Genomic DNA, 21,206 nt, shown 5'->3' with positions numbered 1-21,206 from the left:
TTCATAAAAAAAAAAATTAAATATCAGCAATTTTATAATGAGAATAATTATTCAGTATTATTAATATTAAAATTTTAATTCCTAATTACAGTTTAATTGAATGGGTTTCATTAATTAATTCAATAAAATTGAATAGAAATAATTATCTATGTTTCAATTTTAAAATATCAAGAGAATTCTATGCAATAATCTAGGAATATTGGATGAATATGGAATATTTGTTAATCTATGCTACCAGCTATCAGTTTATTGTACGTATGACGTGTACTTTAAGTTTTTTTATTTATTAGAATAAACTTAGTAAGGTGCATAAAAGGTTATTAAAGTTAAAGTTAATTTATATCGAAAATATCTTAATGAATGTTTAATATCTCAATGAACTTGATACTAATATAATTGAATGACCCTAAAGCATTCTTGACCTTCTCCAATGCAACCAAATTAGTTTACATTCACATGGCAGACAACAGAAGGCGCCGCAAGTGCTTTCACCGTTTCGCAAAAATGTATTTTTTAAAAATAGCGTCATAAATTTTAGTAGCTGCAAATATCAAAATTATATTTGAAACAGCATGCTTGCATCTTTGTTTTGTATTTTTTTTCTTTTTAATTGCATTAGACATTTAATATGGCATTTATTAACAATTGTAAAGCAAGTATCAAGATGTAGGTCATAGAAAAGCTTTTAAACTGACAATATAAATCACCATATTTGTATTTATAGAATTTATCTGGCAATGCAACTTTAATTCTCTCCATTATGAACCAATACTTCAGAAGTTATAAATCTTAAATTATGTAAAAAATAGTACGAAAAAACTGTTAATGACTGTCGTGTTATTGTAAAATTTGATAGCTGGTATGTTTTTTTTTTTTAAAAAAAAAACGATAAATAGTTTTATATTAATCCTGGGATTTGGCGAGTAATGTACCAAAGATGCTGCGAATTCAAAATAAATTTCTAAGGCTAGTACTTGATCAAGCAGCCTTTCTTCACATGAGGTTATATTCCATTATATTTACCAAATCGCAAGAAAGTTCTTTGTGAAAAACGAAGGAAATGTAAATACTTCAATCGCTTATAAGAAGTTATAATCTGAGTAAAAGATCTATTTACATAAAATAATAAAAATTAGGACAAGTTTGAATAGATATCTGAATGGACATTGATTTTTTTAGAAATCATTTGAGAAGTGTAATAATTTTTTGAGTATCCAAAAAGATTAATACTATTAATCTGAAAAAAACTGAGGTAATTGATTCGCCACACTTAGAAAAGGAGCAAATATTACAGAGAAGAGAAGGTATTAAATAAAAATTAATATAAAATATTCGTGGGGGGAATTGATGAGCTGGTTGCTGTTGCAGTTCTTGATCGAGCGAAAAATAATTTGAAGTAAAGTAGCTCAACGAGCAACTTCCAAACGCATTGGACGGGAACTCATACTTAGCTATTAATATCTTTTTGACAACTAAAAACTTAGATACTCATGGAACTCCTACTAGGGATTTCCCATGCTCTCTTAGACGACAGCTCTATCTTTGGCTATCTCCGAGAGATAGTTACTTATACTGACTGTTTACTGTTGCAGTTTGCTGATAACTTCTGCCATGTCACTGGTAATAAACCATAATTTTTTATTTCGTCAGTATTTTTTCTTTTTTAATTTTACTCTTGTCCGATATCTCTCTGGTTTGTCTCTTTACAATCGATTCCCATTCATACGCGTCTCATTCATCCCTACCCTCCTCTTGAGCATTTCTTTCTTCTCCTAATTAAGGAGACAAACCTAGGTTTATTGCCCTCTACCATCCTTTCATAAAACCTTTAACCTCCTGATTCTGTACTCTTTCAAAAGTATCGTTCTACAAATTTGTACGTTTCTCTAATTTATCGATTAAGCTTACTTTCCCTTCGTATAAGTCTGGCTGTTGGTCTCCAGTAATCCATATCAGTGGAGAACATCCACATCTCGGCCACGTAGAGCAGTATATCCGAATATAAATCTTTTGCCCTAGATCCAGTACTAGTTTTGACTACGTAATACAGAATTTAACTAGCGATCTCCTTGCTAGCTGCATATCTATCTATCTATCCATAAATTGAATAAAACTAAAAAAAATAGCCCTGCCAATATATATATAGTAAATCATTCAAAATCTTAATTGCGTTGAAATATGCTGCAGTTATCTATCTACGGATATCTAATATAGTAATCGACGGAAAGATATCTACGTTTAATCGCCAATAAATATGCTGAAATCAACAGTTAAACAGAGACATTAGCATTTATAGCGATCAATCTTTATCAAAATTGTATATATATAATTATTTTTTATTTGAAAACAAAGATAAAATCAATTATTAAAATTCCTGCAAAACAAGTTAGTTAAAACAAAAATATCAATACATGAAGGAAGGAATGAACTATGTGATTAGCGTACTGGATATCCACGCGAAGATGTTTGTTCGAGTCCAGCTGCTGGCTCTTAGATTTTCTTTTCTTAGGAGCTTCTTACAGCTCATTGTCTGAATGTTGACTGTAACGAGAAATGTTGTTGATGCGCCTTAAAGTAAAATAATAATAAAAGAAATAATTCTTGAAACAGATTTTAATGTTCTTTCAAGAAAAACGGTATAAGAATATACATAAATAAATAAGGAATGCAGAATTTTAATTTTATTTGTGAGGGAGAGACGCAAGTAAGCTACTGAAATTTAATATTTAATTGTGTTCAAAGCTAAAAGAGAGATTTTACGTAATTTGGGGTGTAGGCCGGCAATGGCTGTTTAGCAATATTGGTCCCCCGATATGAGAGAGAGCGCCGGTAGTCCAAAGACAAGACCAGAAATATAGCGTGGTTATTGCTTTAACTACACAAAAAAATTAACCTGGCTTGCATCAGTCCGGGGCAAGAATTCCTGCTTCAAAATAGTTGCTAAAAGGTGCAAGAGGGTTGTTTTTGAGTAATTTTATCTATATATATATATATATATATATATATATATATATATATATAAAAACAACGCAAGAGGCAGCTTCTTTTTTTTTTTCTTCTTCTTCTGGCAGACTAGCAGGCTAACGGGGGAGTCAGCCCCTCAACAACTCGCAACAACAATTTGTGCCGTTGTTGTTATTGTAATACTGGAGCTTATAGAAGTGGTAGTGACCAATACTGCTACACACACACAGAGAGACTCGGGTGGGGCCACACCCTGGATATGCGAGTGTCCAGAGTGTCTGGTAGTTTCTGCACTGCAACAAGAACTCCTCCATATGAATCCCCACCAGTCGAAGTATACCTATATAAGTCTCCAGTTCTCCTCTAACCCCTATCACTTTGATATCCCGACACTGTTCCGCTCACTTCAATACAAAATTACCGCAATTCTATATTTATTTAGGGATTCAATTTTTTTTTTTTAAGTTTTCTTTATAGACAATTTTTGTTCCCACTTATCACAACATGGCTATTACCAAGGTATTGATTTTTTATTTATATATAATTTGTAATTTTTCATTTTTTATTTCTCTTAGTTCTCGAATACAACTCAGTTGGGATCAGAAGCCCCTGAATATTGTGAAATATTTTTCAAAAGTTACTTTCTTTGGAGGGGATGGGTGGGGCCACACCCAAAATTATCATAGATTAACTTTCCAAAATTATATTTCTACTATTTTTGCTTTTTTAAATATTATCAAACTTCATTTTCTTAGTGCCCATTTTAAAAAAACTATTTTGTTGAAATAAATGCTCCAATTTTGAGATTATTTCACTAAAAATTAATTTTAAATCAAAAAACTTTTTTATTAGAGAATTTTAAAAGCCGGGGATGTAAATTTTTGTTTATACTTTTGAATAGCATAATCAAATAATAACTTTCTACTTATTACTTTAAATTATACTTACCTTCTTTAAGTATGCCTTTTAAATGTATACTTACCTGGAAAAGTACTTTACTTATTTAATATTTGAAAGTGTAACAAATTAAATCTAACCATAGCATTAATATTTTAATCTATTTATTTATTTTTACTTTAATTTTGTATTTTGTTTATTTTTGTTTGTAAGGTGTTTTCAGGAAATATTTGAAGAGGACCTTAAAATGTTTTAGTGTTTTTTTCTTTCGGAATTGATAAAGAAAAGTGTTTCGCGAGTGATTTAATTGTGGTGGATTATAAAATAAAAAGTTTTGGTTTTTACGCAAGTACTGGAGGGTGTAATTGAAGTATTTCCTCTTTAGTGCTTTGATAAAGAGACTCCTGTCAGGTTCTTTGTTTTACAACAGCAATGATGAATCTAGTATTGTCATAAAAAGTGGAGAGAAATGTGGTGAGATGATTCGTGATTGGATTACACGGAGAAATTTATTGATAAAAACCTCAGCCAATAGATTTTGGTAGGCCTCCATGCGGAAAACCATGATTTTCGAAAAGATATGATAATTTCATTCTAGGTATAGAACAGGGATTGACCAAAGAGGTCGTCCGAGCAACTAGGGATAGTCTCCAAGGTTTTTTTACTTATTTAATGGGCATCTTTGCTATAAAATGTTTTAAAAAAGAACTGACATTACTGTTCAAGGGAGAAATTATGTTCTAAAAGCATTCAACATTTTTAATTTCGCTTTGATTGAATTTAATAGATTGATATCTAACTTCCCATTCAGTACATTTCTTGCAATACCGTCGCGGCAATATAAATAGCACATCTACGTTTGCTTGCTAATTGTGAGACCATTTTATTTATTATAGGTTCATTGTTTAAAGATTCGGCTGAAGTGATTTTTCTTGAATTCCTATTATACTGGACCCAAATATGGATTAGATTAGAACATGGCGCTGGTCCTGGTTCTTCAGTACGGCAGCCAAAAAAAAGATTATTGTGCCTACCATCATCGTGAATCTGGGAAGAGATAAACCTTTCAGCTTTTCAAGGTCAAGGGTTTTCTCACCTGTTTTTTTTTCCTTATGTATTACTTTCTCTGGTCTCCCAAGTTCATATCGCAAACTAGCGATCACTATACACATCTAGAAAAGGCATGCTCCTCTCTCTCTTACTGTAGTCTGCACAGAGGCAAGGCCTCCCACTTCCTCTATGGCGACTTAAGGAGATGTCGTAAGAGCAGATTAAGTTGACAGGGTCATACGGCAAGAAGTCTAGTGACTATTGGTGAGACCGCGCTTATTAATAATTAATATTTTAAATTTTAATGCTTCACGATGGCCCATCCATCTTAAGAATTCGTAAGTGCCACAGGTTAGGGATGTCACTCAGAACAGCCACCAGATCTCCTCTAAGGTCTAACTCATTGGTTTGAGTGTATATCCAATCCAATCTGTATGACCGAACAAACAATTTAGTGATTTTTTCACATAATAATTGTGAGTGTTTCACAACTATATTGTACTAACTGTTTTTTGTCCAGAATGTTTATATTTAAATTTAGACCTTCCTCTTATTCACCACTGGAATGAGGTTCTTAGTATATGTTGGAGTTGTTGGGCAAATTGCACTTAGTTTAGTTTGGTATATGAGGTCCTGAGTCATCTTGCGACTACAACTTCTTTTAATAGCCGTGTTTCAATGTTTATATTTGTATTTCCATCTAACTAACTGTTAAGTAGTTGAAAGATAATTCTTTGTTTTTCTAGTGAGAGTTTGAAACGACGGTCAAGAAATACTAGAGAAAGAGAGATATGTTTGTGGTGTCAGAAGCAGTTCTTGTCTCTTCTTATCTAGCAAGAATAGTTTATATATCGAATATTTTAAGTTATTCTGGCCTCTTTGAAAATGAGAGTTATAAGGGTTGGAGCCCAAGGGTTTCCTCATGTTTTAGTTTCGGTCTTAATTTGTGTTTTGTGTCTATTTCCATTCTAAGAAGAGCAGATTACTTCTTTATCTACTAAAGGCCTGGTCGTTCAGCTGTAAGAAGGTAATTTAACTGTAAATGAGCTATGAGAAGCTCCTAGGAGGAGAAAACTAGCTGGATTCGAACCCGGGTTTTCCGTGGGAATCCAGGATACGCTAACTACTCAGCTAATCTATTCCCTCCCTTAGTTAGGTTTAGCTGTTATTTTAGAATAGCGATCGGGTCCAATATTTGAAATGGAATTTTCACAGCAAATATATTGTTTTCGAGGTACCTTGGACATTAGAAAAATTGTTTTTTGCGGTGGCCTGTTAGAAGAATATCTCCTAAACAAAAAGTTGCAGCTCAAACTTTACTAACATATTCACTTAAGACAATAAAGTTAGTTAGTAAGACACTAAGTATTAGAACGTAAGTGCGATGTCACTAAAACGATTGTTTAATTTTTCAGGATTCCCTCGAATACGGCTCCAACGATTTCCCCGTAATCTTCCTATCCTGTTTACAAGTACCCTAATTCCTAATAACTTTATGGGTACATATTGTCGTTCGTCTTCAAGACAGCATCTTTAGATTCTCCGTTTATAGAAAAACAAGTAGTATTAAGAGCATTTCTGGAATTTGAAATAAAATAACCGGGCAATCGAGTTTTTAGTGAGGGTTCTGCATTTTTACATCTTTATTTATAAACTTGAAACTCTATTTGTTCACGTAATATTCAATCACATCTATTTACCAGAAACAATTTCTTATTGGACAACAGGGGAACGCGTAAGGAGCAAAATGCTTCTGAATTTTACTATGGCACAGCTAAATTGTGGGTAATGTAGCAACCACTTTACTAACCTGCTTGCACTTAAATTATGACGCGTCCAACACCAGTAAAATTTGTTTTAGGAGAATTTAAACAAATTAAAGATACAATTAGAATTGTTCTAATCTTAGTAAGAGAAATTTAGAAAGGAGAATAAGTGAAAGAGTGTTGACAGACCTTTATTTTAAAGTAACCATTTGCTTAATACATATATTACAACCTTACTATCACACATTGCGCAACTCACTCATTTTTTAATTAATAGATTACCTAGTGAGGAAGGACTACCACAGGTGTATGTAGACTCAAATTGCGAACAGTCAGACTTAGTAAGGTGGATATCTTGCTTAAAAATGCAGTTCCGCATTTCGCTTCTTATGTAAAGTTCCTTCTATTTATGACTAGATCATAATCATTTTGGTAAATCGATGTTTTCTTTTAGAGTATGATTAAAAGAATATGACTTTGAAAATGTGAATTGCAGTTAGACGGGTGGGAGAATGGAATAATTATAGTGTCAGTAGCTTAAATTAAAGAAGCGGTATAAAAAGAAAGAAAGATAATAATTGGAATTAAAACTATCACCGTATTGAAGGAGCTAGAGAGAGACTGAACCGGCTTGTCCGCCCGGCCGGAGGTCACACAGAAAAGTGAAAAGTATTACAAACATGGTGGGTGAAGTGTTATACTAAAGAGGCCAACTTTACTAAGTAAACGCGACCAACTTGCTGTTCGCGAACTTACCCACTCACTTATCACAAGACTTATTATATAAACCAATTTATTATAATATCCATCTCGCCAAACTACCATGCCTCTCTTCACTCCATCGTTCGCTCGCAGTCAGACAAGTCACCTGGCTATTAATTGCCAAGTTAACTTGCCAAGATTAATGAAAATTTTTAGAGCAAATTAAAGTAGTAGTGCACATGAATTCTGTAACCTTTAATGTCGAACTTCCCGTTGACCGATTTCCTTCTAATTTAGAACTCCATCACCGCTTTTAACGTATAACGATACCTATTGCGTGTCACTTTGAAACCGTAACTTACTCTGAAGGGAGCGCTTAAATAGCGGCTCCCTGAAAACCCATCTAAAAAAAAAGTCTATTTCCTTTTTATGAAAAACCTAAGAAACCATTTTTCGAGGAAAAAAAATGAAAATTTTTCCAAAAATCCACGGCTCTAATTTTGACCGAAACCTTACTGTCACATCCCACAATTATACTTGAGCAAAGTATCGATTAAGTACTTTCTGCAGTTTTTCTTCTTTGAATTAGGCAGGGCAGACAAACACAAAACTCAAGAGAAACCACTTCTTTTGCACTCAGGAGGACCTCAAAAACTTCTTTTTTTCCGAAAAACTCACTATCAAAAATCATCTTTAGCTTGAGAAAAAGTAATACCTGCATTTTTACTTTAAACGCAAATACCGGCGGTTCATCCTTGGTTACCCTTACATAATTTATTGATATGGTACATTAGATCTTGAGCGGTTACTCCTCCACACAAAAATGGAAACCCTTAATCGATTGGTATTGGAAGATGAATTCTTACGTCAGTTCTTAGTTTAAGAACTTTAGTTCTAAAGGTATTCGTCTCCTAATTGATTTATCATTTCTTCAAAGAACCTGCCGCCTGTAAAAATGTACCTCCAATCTCTCCCTTGACGTACAAATGTCTTACAGACCTAATTGATTATGAGCTATGATTTGAGCGAACTAAAACCACCCAATCCACCCAATCCCGATCATGTTGGGTGCAGTTCGCAGACTGTAAGAACTGAGTTTAGTATTGAACTGTGATTTTCAATTGGATGGACAATAATTCCATGTATATCGTTCGAACCATTTTTTTTTAAATTTGTAGAAAAAACAGGATTTGTCAAATAATTAGTAATCAGCCTTCCATTTAAAAGTCCTTAGCTATGTCCGTAATACCAGATGCAATGCAGAATATCACATTTAACTTAACTCTTTCTGTTTTATGGAGTTTACCAACGCAGATCCATTTGGTTGAATATTCTCTCTATTTCTGGCGAAAACACAGGCTCCAAAATTTGACATGGTTGTTCAACTTCCGCTAGCATAATGGACTATTGGAGAGCTAACAAACTATTCTTTTTAATTTTATTCATAACGTGAAAAAAATTACACACCTTATCAAACTTTTTATCAATCGATCGAATCAGTTGTTAACAGTAGTAATCTGCCACGCTTCTATTAGTTAAGTGCACACCTGTCTAAGTTAATTACATCATCTACTGTTTAATTAATCTTGATTACAAAAAATTAAAAATAACACTGGACAGTGTTTTTAATATATAGTTCCTGCATTCATTTTTATATTTACCGTAAACATGATTTTGTTCCGGTTCCGTTACACTCATTATTACTTTCTCTTCTTGATCCTCACTTTAACCACTGCCAGGAAATATATAGGAGATTTCCTCCAGAATTATCATCCAAAAGTCCTCCTTTTAACTTTTTAATTTTGTTTTTTTTTTCTTAACATGCAAAACATGAATGAATGCCTGGGAGATTTTCTCCTATATGACATTTTTACTATCTCTTATCTAAGTAACAAGAATTATTGTAATCGTGAAAATTTTTCCACCAAATAATTAAATAGTTTTCAGCGGTAAAAAAAGTTTTGAGTTCCCATGAAAACGGAAAACTTCATTGACGAGAGATGAACGTTAGTTAAGACCCTCCTGTAAATGGAAAAAACATTGATGGATTACTGTTCTGCATAGAAACTTTTCTGTCTTTTACCGAACGTTCGATAATTGTTTCAACAATTTTATTGATTTACAATTAACTATTTACCACGTTTTATGCAAAAAATTGTTTAAAAAAATAATTCGAAGAGATTGCATTGCGTCTCCATGTTAAGAAGGAAGCGTACTGCATTCAAGACTGCACCAAATCCCAATTTTAGCGAACATCAGTTGTTGACTTAAAGGTACAAGCAGAATTTCAAGGTTTTGATTCTTTTTTTGTAAAAATATTTTAATTTCTTTCATACAATCTTAATCTTTTTAAATGCTTTAAATTGTTGATGCCAGGCGATCCCACCCATTTAGCTGAATTCTCTCCAATAATCTGGCATGGTTCAAGGGAGGATATCTACTCCTTCAAAAACCTGATTGCCGCCTGTACCACGGCATCACAATGAATTATGAGGAGTTTATTGGAGTCTATTGCGTCACCCCACAGAATTTGAAGATTCTGTCACGTTCCAGGATTTATTTCTTTAGATGCCTACAATGGAATCCATAACCGTTTGCAGCCTAGTTTCGCTCTTTCCTTTTGTAATCGACCAGTAATGGAATGCCATACCAGAACTTCCTCTGCCTTCTTTTCTCTGTCTCTTCTTTCTTGAGATCTTAGTGTAAGATCCTGTCACTTATCCCATCCAAGAGTTCTTTTAAACCACGTTAAGAGAGGGATGCGCGCCCTGCTTAATTAATACTCAATTCTTGATACCCAGGATAATGTCATTAGTGATTACTTGTATTCTTATTTTTTCAATAAATATATATATTCAAATCTCTATTTTCAAAAAGCTTATCTTTATGTAAAGAAGGCAACAGACCTCTGTAGGCCAGAAAACTTACATTAAAATGACATCGTGACATTGTTTAACGATTGGAGACAATAATGAAATTTAAATTAAGGTTAATATAATCTTTTAAATTCAAATGTAATTTATACTTTTTTATACGTTTTGTCATATATAGAACTTTAACAACGTTTAGAAACGTTACTTTCATTACGTCACAAAGTAAGAATCAAAATCTAATGCACACCGCTGTTATTTTTTAATCTTATACAGATTTGTATTGAAAAAGCAGTAGATGATGGATTTTACTTTCTGTGTCTAGTTCTTTGAGTCTACCATGGCTTTCCCAAACCATTTTTTTGCTGATAATGTGTGAGCCTAGCGCCTTATTGGCTGCTTGGATGGCGTAAAGGATCATTATCTGCTGATTCAGACACCTCCTGTTGTGTTTAAAAGAAACACATTTTACTTATTGTGTGAATTTCAGCCTGGAAAGAATATTTACTCACAAACTTTAGAGATATAATCCTTGGCCAAGGAATTTAGCCGTAGTCTTCTCTAGAGTAGGGGACGTGAAACGATTTTTTGAGTACTGTGCAGTAACCTCTGATACTTCGTGTGAGGTAACAGGACATACAATTATATTCCCAATCTATATTTTGTAGAAAAATTTATAAACTATTAATTTGAGTTGTAGAAATAGAAAATCTTGTTCATGTTCACATCTGATGTTAGACAGGGATTTTGACCAACTCAGTGTGATCGATCAGCTCTCTTGTCTTTTGGAACTGTTTGCTCCAGTCTAGTCAGGAAAACAACAGTTTTAATAAGATACAGAGGACAGGACTGAACAGGGATGGACCCCTAGGCTGGCTTACCTCACGTCACGCAATAACAGGACTGTACTACCAAGAGTTTCTTTTGCACTTGTGATATAAATTCATGGTTATTCGATACATCTACATACTAACCAACTTTCACCAATCTATAAAGTAGTTCGTAGATTTCTAAGCAATCTAAGGTAATTGTGCTTATTGGATAATTTTCTTCAAATCACTTCTTCTTTTTTTATCTCTCGCGCGACTGGAGCTGTTATCAACTAGTGCTTTTGACAGGACATGAATTTATTAAATTATTTTCATGAGATTTTAGCGTAAAAATATTAGCTCATTTTTTAAGTAAATAAAACTGAAAAGTTGATTTTTTTATTTTTTATTGTGAAAAGCGAGAAAAGTAGCTCTAATTCTTCTTTAACCGGACATTTATTAATTTTAAAATGCAAAACCATTTTTCGTATCCTCAAGAGTATACTACTTCCGGATATTTCTGGCTTTTATTGTACTTACAATTCTAGCTTCCTCCTATTTTTCGCCATTTTTAGTTTTCACTCTGCTAAGATAGAGCTTCAGCAGCTGTGTACATTTATGGTGTGTTTGGATTGGACGAATTCTCAAGCATAGTACTCAATTTACATATCACGCTCCAAAGAGTTGGAGGGTTTAGGACAATATCCCTCTTTAAGAAGGGACAGTTAACGAATTACTTGTTGATTTTTTTTATTAATTATTTGCATTATTTGTGCAAATAAATCCGATAAGTTGCTTTAAAAATTAGTAAATTTATCTAATCGAGATCTTTGGTTTTTCTTCTAGAACTGAATGATTTTTAACGGTCTGGAGAATTTGTAGGAGAGTTAGGATTAACTTGAAGTTTCCCTTTGAAGAATAAATTTAATGTTCGCTGTTATACGAGATGTTTAGATCGTACTCTCGTACAAGATGATTTAGAAATTATATTTCAACTCTATAACTTCATCAGGAACACCTGAAAAATTCTGAGCAATAAATCTAACTTGGAACATCAAGAAGGAGTACAAGAACTTCTATAAAGTAGTTATAATTGTAATTTATTAAAATCTGTTAACAAAATTCTTTCCTCCAGGTATTGACGTTGGCCTGCGTGCTAACCCTTGTATCAGCCCACTGGGATCCTGATCTTGAATATCGTGCCAGATGTGCCTATGGTCATGGATATGGTGGATACGCTGTAGGAGGTGGATATTCTGGAGCGGCTCTGAGTGGACTAGCTGCTGGATATGTCCAACCGGCTGTTAAAGTCGCCGCTGCAGCTCCCGCTGTCGCCTCCTACAATCTTGGTAATTTTATCTTTTTTATTATCAATTCACTTGTTAATAAATAATTTTGAAGATAATAGATCATTGATTTGTTTCGATTAAAAGTTAATAAATAAAATTTAATTAAATAGAATTATAAAATCCATGTTAAACATGAAAAATTTAAGAATGGGTTTATAAGTCAAACTTCTTCCTTTTATTCTAACATATCTGTGCCTTCGAGCATCGAGCCAATTTATTGTGCCTCTAGGCGCCTTTCCAGCCACTCTCCATCTACTACCATCTTCCTTATATTCATTATTTTCTTTCCTATTGATGTCCCCAGTTCGTTGTTTGCCCCAGGCGCTCATCCAAACCCTTGGAGTCCAACTTTCTTCTTCCTTTGGACAGCCCACTTACATTCGACTTCTCACCTTTCTTTCCTCATCTGTTCTGGACACAACCATTAGTCTCTCGAACCTTTATATTGTATCATTACAGGTTTTGTGAAATTACGGTTAAATCTAAGTCTTAACCTCTTCTTTCTTTACCCAACACTTCAAACCAGGACTTGATTGTAGTAAGGGATGTACATCGATGTAATAGCTCCTTTTATTTTCATTTGGGTATCCACTTTGGCTTACAACGCGCCATTTTTTTTTAAAAAAAAGAGAATCAAATTTTCGGCTACTGTTTATTCATTCATCCTCGGTATGTTCTGCTGAGTTCTTCCTCGAACAGTCCCATTACAGTCGCACTGACCTAAATGCCAAAGTTGTAATTTTAATTTGTAATTAGAAAGAATGTACATATTTGTAAGATTTTAGGAAGGTGAAATGCTAGTTTGGTATTATTGGTGTGTTGAATAAACGGACTGTTTGTTATTTTTCGCAATTATTAATTTCAATAATTTCTTTAATAACTCGCGCTTGTGGAGGAAAACTGTAACTCCCTTTTTCGACTTTTTGTCATTTAAGAGAAATAAAATTAGTGACAATTTACTGAACTTTTTTTATTTCCTTTACACATTTATAAATCATTTATTTTTCAAGAATATTTATTTGGAAATTAGTAAAAGCAACTCTGGACTTTTGATGTAAAGACGTGAATTTAATATGTTGTTTGTAGATTGCTGAAGACGGCCTTTTTAGAACAATGTGACCAGCAATATTAAATAAAAGTTTATTTAGGAAGTCGCTAATTTTACTCGTGCAATACTATTTACTAATGGTTTTTTTTAAAGAAAAAAATTTAAACATTTAATTTTAGAAATTTAATAAGATTAATTTATTTTTGTAGGAGCCAGCCATAGCTATGTATCAGCAGCTCCAGCCGTTGGAGTGAGCGGAGGATATCTCGGCTACGCAGCACCAGCTGTTAAGGTAGCTTCTGTTGGTCCAGCATTCGCAGGATACTCTACTGGAGCCGCACTGAGCACCGCATACAGAGCAACTCCGGCTGCATACGCAACATACGCAGCCGCTCCAGCAGTCAAAGTAGCTGCCGCAGTTCCAGCCGTTGCTGCCTATGCAACACCTGCAGTCAAGGTTGCTGCAGCCGTTCCCACCGTCAAAGTGGCCGCAGGATATGCTGCACAAGGAGGATACTCTGGCTATTCATCCCATGGTGGATATTCATCGTACGCTAGAGTCCCCGCTGCTGTTGGCTATTCAGTTGCTGCACCAGCTGTAGCCGTTGCTCCTGCTGTAACCAAAGTAGCTGCAGCTCCCGTGGCCGCTGGTTACTTTGGTCATGGCCTAGCATCCACTTATAGTGCCCCAGCTGTCGCTAGTTACTCCACTGGACACCGCGTTGCTACGTACGCCGCACCAGCCGTGGCTACCGTTCACGCTGCCCCAGCTGACACTGCAGTCCATGCTGCCCCAGCCGTAGCTACCGTCCACGCTGCCCCAGCCGTTACTACCGTCCATGCTGCCCCAGCTGTAGCTACAGTCCACGCTGCCCCAGCCGTTACTGCCGTCCATGCTGCCCCAGCTGTAGCTACAGTCCACGCTGCCCCAGCTGTAACTTATTCAGCCGGATCCGCTCTGCGCGGATATTCCGGAGCTGCTTTGGGTGGTTATTCTGGAGCCGCTTACGGTGGCCATTCATCTTTTGGAGGATATTCCGGAGCTGCTTTGGGTGGATATTCCGGAGCCGCTTTGGGTGGATATTCCGGAGCCGCTTTGGGTGGATATTCTGGAGCCGCTTACGGTGGCCATTCATCTTTGGGTTATTCAGCTGGACATGGTTTCTCTACCGCCTTCAAAGCCGCTCCAGTTGTGTCAACGTATGCTGCACCTGCCGTGAAAGTAGCTGCTGCCCCTGCTTTAGCTTCTTATGTTGCTCCCCAAGTTAGATACGCTTCCGCTTCCCAAGCATTACTGTCCGGAGGACATGGAGTAGTTGCGGCTGCTGCACCAGCTGCATATTTCTCAGGAGGTCATGGTGTCGTTGGAAAGGTAGTAGCTCCAGCAGCCGCAGTCGTCAAATCTGTGCATAAGGAACATCTAGATCACTATGTAAGTTTGTACTATTAAATAATATAGTTTTAAAATAATGGACTCACGTATGGACTGTTATTGTTAGTGACATTTTCTTACAGTGATGACATCATTAACACCACAGTTTTGGACTAAAAAGTAAATTATTCAGTTACTTAGCATTTTAAAACAAGCTTTATTTTCAATTTTCACATATTTGTCCTGAAGTTAGTTTTGATTTAATTTTGAAACAGTGAGAAATGCCTCCGTTCGACATCCTGATTAATGATTTCTTTCTTTAACAGTCAGAACAAACAATTAATAAAACCACGCGCATATTTTGTTAAGTAAATTTATTCATTTTAATGATTTATTATTTTAATGTATTTACTTATTTTATTATTTTTTAAATGTCAGTTTCTAATAACTAACGGCCATTAATTATTTTTATTGTTACTATCCATTAGGCCGGAAGTATTTAATTGAATAAATTGCGAATAATTTCTTTATAATCCTCAGATATTTGAAGTTTTGAAATTTGGCACAACTTTTAAAGTCTGCGCAGATATTTTTATTTTAAGCTGAGGACTTAAATATTATAATTAATAATTCCGAAATATTGTTTATTGATAATTTTTGATAATGAAAGTAATTCGAATGCCGTTACAGGCATCGATTGCCGTTGCATTTGTATTAAGAAAAGTGGCACTAGAACTGGAAAGCTTAAAAAAACAACAGAATTTAACCCATTTCTCCTCTCTTAGCAGGACCTTTTTACGTTCGTCACTCTGTAGTTTTATCCAGCATCAGCTTCTTGCTCCTTTTTTTTTTTTTTTTTTTTTTTTTGTTATCTGACCGACTTAGAAATTCCATCCATCTTTTGAGCTTGAATAATCTGGTTTGAGAACTATCCATCTAAAGGCAGTTTCCTCCATATTACCTACTACTGTATCCTCAAGAGTTGTGGTGGCGACACCTTGTCAAGTTCCGCCAATGAACGAAAGTTAAGGGCACGGAAAAATAAGCTTAACGTTTTCAATTTGAAAACCACAAGCAAGAAAAATATTCCAGAGTACGGTAATAATTTCCTGTAGATTGTAGCACCGACTACTTCTTGGGTACTATCTTGACCTCCGTGCAACTTAACAATTACTCGGATTTCTGGACAATTCATTTTAAGCCGGTGCCCAGTAATTCATTGCAAACTCTTTTTGCACTTATACGTTTTCTCTGGTTGATGTCACCAATTGACATAATTAGGTTTATTGGCACTTATTTCATTGGAAGAGTAACAGTAATCAATTTGGTAATAAATAAAGACGGCTGATAATTCATGAGAATAATCTGGTTACTAAATATACGAATTTCTATTTAGGTCTCAGAATTTTCTGCACATAATTTACATTAAAAAAAAAAAAAAAAAAGCAGTAAAGTGCCCAAAATTTGAAGAGTAAGATTTGTTTCTCTTTGTGCCATATTAAATTCATTCATACTGAAATTTGTTTAATTCAGAACACCAGCGCTATATAATGTTTCAGGAGATGAATGGAACGGAAAAAACACTAATACGTCATGTCAAATCATGTTAAAATACATTTATAAAAAAGGAAATTAAAAATTTCACAAGGGTTTAAAACCTTCCGAAGCTAGAAGTTCGTTAAGAATGCATTTACTTGTCTTGGATCAAAAATTCAAGATATGCCACTGGGCTGATTGCTAAGGCAACCCAAAACATACCTTTCTAAGAGCCACTTTTTGAACTTAACAATCTCAAAATGAATATTATCGGTTGAAACTCGATTTCGAATATTTTACCCGTTCGTAATTCTTACAAAGTAAAAGAAAGTAAAAAAAGAAAAAGTAAAACGGATGTGAATGCCCGATTTGTATAAATTAAATCGTTCACTAAATTGTAATAAATAAATAAAATTACGTGTGTTTGTGATTTTGAATGAAAGAAACTTCCTCCTTTCAGAGTCAAAACTTCTTCATAATGAGATCTACATTAATAGAGGCGACCATTTAAGGTCTGAACGACAAGTACTTGGCCACACTTAATAGTTATTTGCGGTTGTGTTTATTTCTATATTCGTATATTCCACTCGAACAAGATAATAAATGTTTTTACATGTTTAAATAAATAATACATTTTTAATTACTTTTCAAAAGTAATTTATCTTCCCTTACTTTTTGCAGTTTCTACAACTTACTAGCGGATTACTTAACCGAAATTTCTAACACTTAATATCTTCAAATACCAAATCTAAATTATCAGGAAATAATTAATTTTATGCTATTTTTAGTTTTACGTGAATTTCCTTTTAAATAGATAACAAAAATAAATTCTTTTCTTTTGTTTTAAGCTCGCAAATTAGAAAAATGTATGCATCTATCTAGCTGGCACTTTAGCGAAAATTTCTTTATTTATCTAATAATGTAGGTCATTATCTATTATTTTGCTTTTCTCTGTTTGAGGGAGGATAGTTCACTGCGAACGACTTTTGTGCTAGGATAGTAGATCCATTCATCCTCGTGTCTACTCCAAGCCTAAATTTTTAAAACATCCCATGCATTGAAATATTCATAGAACTAATAAATAAAGTTTTCTAGCCTATGATTGGATCTGAAAATCTATAGAAGAAGATCCGTTGCAAGCCCTTTTTTTGCTGACCTTCCCAAGTGAATGCCCTGTGAAGAAACCATGTATTAGTATATTTAAAATTGCCCGTATTTGCCCGTACCAGTCGGCCCTCTCTTGGAGCACTGTTGGTTGACTCCTCCCCTAGAGGAAACTGGTCGCTTAACCTGTAAAAAGAAGTGCTGCTGCTCCTTTCCCTAAAAGATGGCTCCTTTACTTTCCACATACTTTACATATCCTGGCCCAAATCAAGAAGCTAGCTACAAATTTTCAAATGATCTTACTACAGATTCTGTCGCTATGACAGCAATGAAAACAGTGTTTTTAAAGTTGAATTGACTCTTGGATTAACTGAACTATATCTTCTGATACTGACGGTTAACTGATATGTACTAATTGAAGAATATTGGTGACCTGGCCTAATGGCACATTAGGAAGCTATGTGATTCTTGGGATAACTAGGACTTTGTCCCTCGTCTTACCTGATTGATGATATTGATTACATTAACATAAAACCATATTTTCTGACATCATACGACCTAAACTTTTGACTAGCTATTTATTTGTTGCATAATTATGGTACTTAGAAAGCATTACGCGACTTTCATGGAGTCGTTTTTACCAAAAAAAGTGAAATGACATTTTATAATTTTATCACAAAGATTTTGAAAGCTTGGATGTAATAATCTATTGCAATTCTTACAATAGTTTGGATGTTTTATGTTGGCTAAAAATGATTTTAAAAAACCTCTTGTTGATTTAAGATATACGAAGGCCGAATGATGGTACAGATAGCCATCATTATAAAGGCCTAATAATATAATTTTTTAAAATTATTTTGCTTTTTTGTAAATCTGTTTTTATTTACAATTACTCGTTATTTTATTTTATTTCTTCTGAGAAGTTAGCTTGTCAATGTTAGCTTGAGAATTTAGTTATCACAGTATAATCAAGGCAATAATAAAAGTTAACCTAGACAATGTTATTTGTACAGGATGCCCATCCAAGATATGCTTTTGAATATGGTGTGGACGATCCTCACACTGGCGACAAAAAACATCAATGGGAAGAACGCGACGGTGATGTTGTGAAAGGACAGTACAGCCTGGTGGAACCTGATGGTTCTGTCAGGACCGTAGACTATGTTGCTGACTGGGAGACTGGTTTCCACGCTACTGTTCACAAACAAGACCATTCGGCTGCCGCTAATGTTGCCAAGTCTGTTTTCGGTTAGTCTAAGGTAGTTAAGGACCTAAGGTATTTTAGAGATTCTTCTTTTGCTGTTGATCTTCTTTCATCATCTTCATCTACTTCGTTTACTCTTTCCCTTCTCTAGCAATCTTATCTCATTCTTCTAAAGTTCTCCTTTTCATGCTATCCATCTTTTTTACATTTCTGTTCTTTCATCTAACTTTCTTTCTTTACCCTCTTAGTTTTTTTAACTTTTTTTTCTTAACATCTCTCTTCTCTTTTCTTCAAATTCTCGTTCTTCGTCTTTCGCAAACTTGTTACCAAGAAACGTCACAAATCAATTTCGTTTCAATAAGATTTTTTTATAGATATATCTTGAGACTTTACCATCAACGAATTAAAGTCCAAAAATAAATCAAACACAATAAATTGTAAATATGACATTTTCATTTTTGTGTTAAATTTTCTTGTAAAGAAAATTAATTTAAAATACCAATTTTACTAATTTTTTTTTCTTTACATAAAAACAAAGTTGTGCCATACCTCGCACAAATAATTCATGCTCCTAATTTGGATCCATGTATTTAAGGAATAATAATATTAAATTTGTTACCATTTTTATTTACATAGATCTAAAGAGCATGAAATTTTTTATTAATCATGGGCTGTCATTAAATTATTTGGGGGACCATAATTGTATTTAAAATGATTTACCATTCTTTTATATATAGTTACCATAAATTCTTAATAAATCAGTAATTTTATAAAACCAAACTGATTTACATTAAGAATTCTTTGTATTTTTTTTTAAAGAAAAATCTTTTGTCATCATACTTTGTAAATATTTATTAAATTGTGATACTCATCTTTTATTTGCCACATTCGTCTTTTTATTATTTCTTAAATTTACCTTTTAATTGGATTTTCGAATAATTTTGTATTTTATAAATAAATATTTTCATACTTTTAATCTTATTTCTACTTAGTAATGTTGAATTTCTATAAGTTTCGTACAATAACTGCATCTACATTTACTAAACTGTTCATCACCATAAAGATTTAGCAGGAATTATCTCATAAAGAGGCGGTGAGGAAAAATTGTCCCCATCATTTTCGTGATTGCAGTGGGTTTCACGAAGAGGTGGCTGAAAACGCTGTGACTGTTTTGAGGAACACCTTTCTACTACGGCCCTTGACCTGGAGTGGAGAGGTGGGTTATTTAGGGTTAGCATGTGTTTTTACTTAGCTTTTGTTGGATATGGTAAATAGATCTCTTTGTCGAAGTTTCGCCAGCAGTTGCTTTCCTTTCTGTGTCGGCACTTACGTAGGAATTTTTCCTCCTGAAGCTCCTGTGCAGTCTATGGAAGGAGGAGAGGAAATGGTGTCTTGTATCCTCTAAGCCTTGGAGATCAGAAGAGATGTACGCAAAAGCGACTGGTAGATAAGCAGAAGATAAAAAGTTGGTAGATAAGCAGTGTTTACTGTTCCTTGTAAAAAAAGAAATTTCTCCTAGAACTGCAGAAAAATCCACACAATAAGCTTATTTTCCTTTTAATGTTTGATAAACAGATTCTGTCCCATGATCTAATCTAATCTAGATTTGCAGAAAAATTCAACTTCAGCTTCTCTGAGAGATGGTAGCTAAGCCAACTGACGCTTTTGTTAACTCTAAATCGATAGTGAGAAGGCGATTGCGAATATAATTATATGCAAATTGATAGGCATTGATTACTAAAATTAAAATAGCATATACAATGGAATTAAATTGTAATTTGAGAAGCATGGTTGATTTCACTGTTTACTAAAGTCTTCTCAAACAATCTCCTTTGTCAGGCTCAGGGTCATTTTCTTCTCTATCAAATTCTCTCAAAAGAAAGAATTTGTTTGTGTTAATATAATTATTAAAATATATAGGAAGTTTTCTTTTAGTTTAAGGCACGTCAATATCTTAGGTTATTGTCGTCCTGAACTTTTTTCAGTGCACCATCTGCCACCGGGCAATCTTCTCTTGGAGCTGTAAGTAGCTTCTTGGAAGAAACTATCTAAAGGCCAGCAGCGAGATTCGAACACGGGATATCCACATCGGAATCCAGTAAAAGCTAACCAGTGGGCTATTTCGCAAATATTTTGCTTTTAGGTGGGATTTTCAGACTACCATTTCTACAAAAGCTGTTTAGGGAGTTACTTAAAAAAAAAATATAACCAATGTCTAACAAAGTTTATGGACTCTAGAGTGAAAAGATTTTTTTGCTTTTAAAGCTACTTTAGGAAGTCAAGCATTTTTATTTAAAATGGCGAGACGATAGCTGAGCGGTTGGCGGCGAGGCCCTCAAAGAGGTAAGATGTTTTCTGGAATCTATTTCCGATCTAGACGTCGTTGGATTTTATTTAATTTTTAAAGTGAGAAATTTATAGTAAAGTATTTGCTAATTGCATATGTTTGCGACACCTAATCTTGTAGTTGGACCTAAAGACCGCCTAAATAAATCATTTGTAAGTAATATAACTTTTTTATGAAGTACCAACATT

The 21,206-nt window shown here is 34.2% G+C and overlaps 1 protein-coding gene across 1 annotated transcript; it reads left to right on the top strand.

Moving 5' to 3' along the window:
• The first annotated feature begins 3,321 nt into the window (after positions 1 to 3,321).
• Positions 3,322 to 19,359, top strand: LOC141455010 (uncharacterized). Its single transcript, XM_074129810.1, has 4 exons — positions 3,322 to 3,483; positions 12,194 to 12,407; positions 13,665 to 14,887; positions 18,481 to 19,359. Exons 1-4 carry the CDS (start codon positions 3,469 to 3,471, stop codon positions 18,718 to 18,720), a joined length of 1,692 nt encoding a protein of 563 aa, XP_073985911.1. The 5' UTR covers positions 3,322 to 3,468; the 3' UTR covers positions 18,721 to 19,359.
• Positions 19,360 to 21,206: the final 1,847 nt, after the last annotated feature.

The sequence above is a fragment of the Rhodnius prolixus genome, unplaced genomic scaffold (assembly GCF_049639745.1).
Source record: "Rhodnius prolixus isolate KJV_2025 unplaced genomic scaffold, Rpr scaffold_1, whole genome shotgun sequence".
NCBI lineage: Eukaryota > Metazoa > Arthropoda > Insecta > Hemiptera > Reduviidae > Rhodnius > Rhodnius prolixus.
The sequence above is the reverse complement of the archived record's forward strand: the minus strand, read 5'-3'. Positions and strand labels throughout refer to the sequence as shown.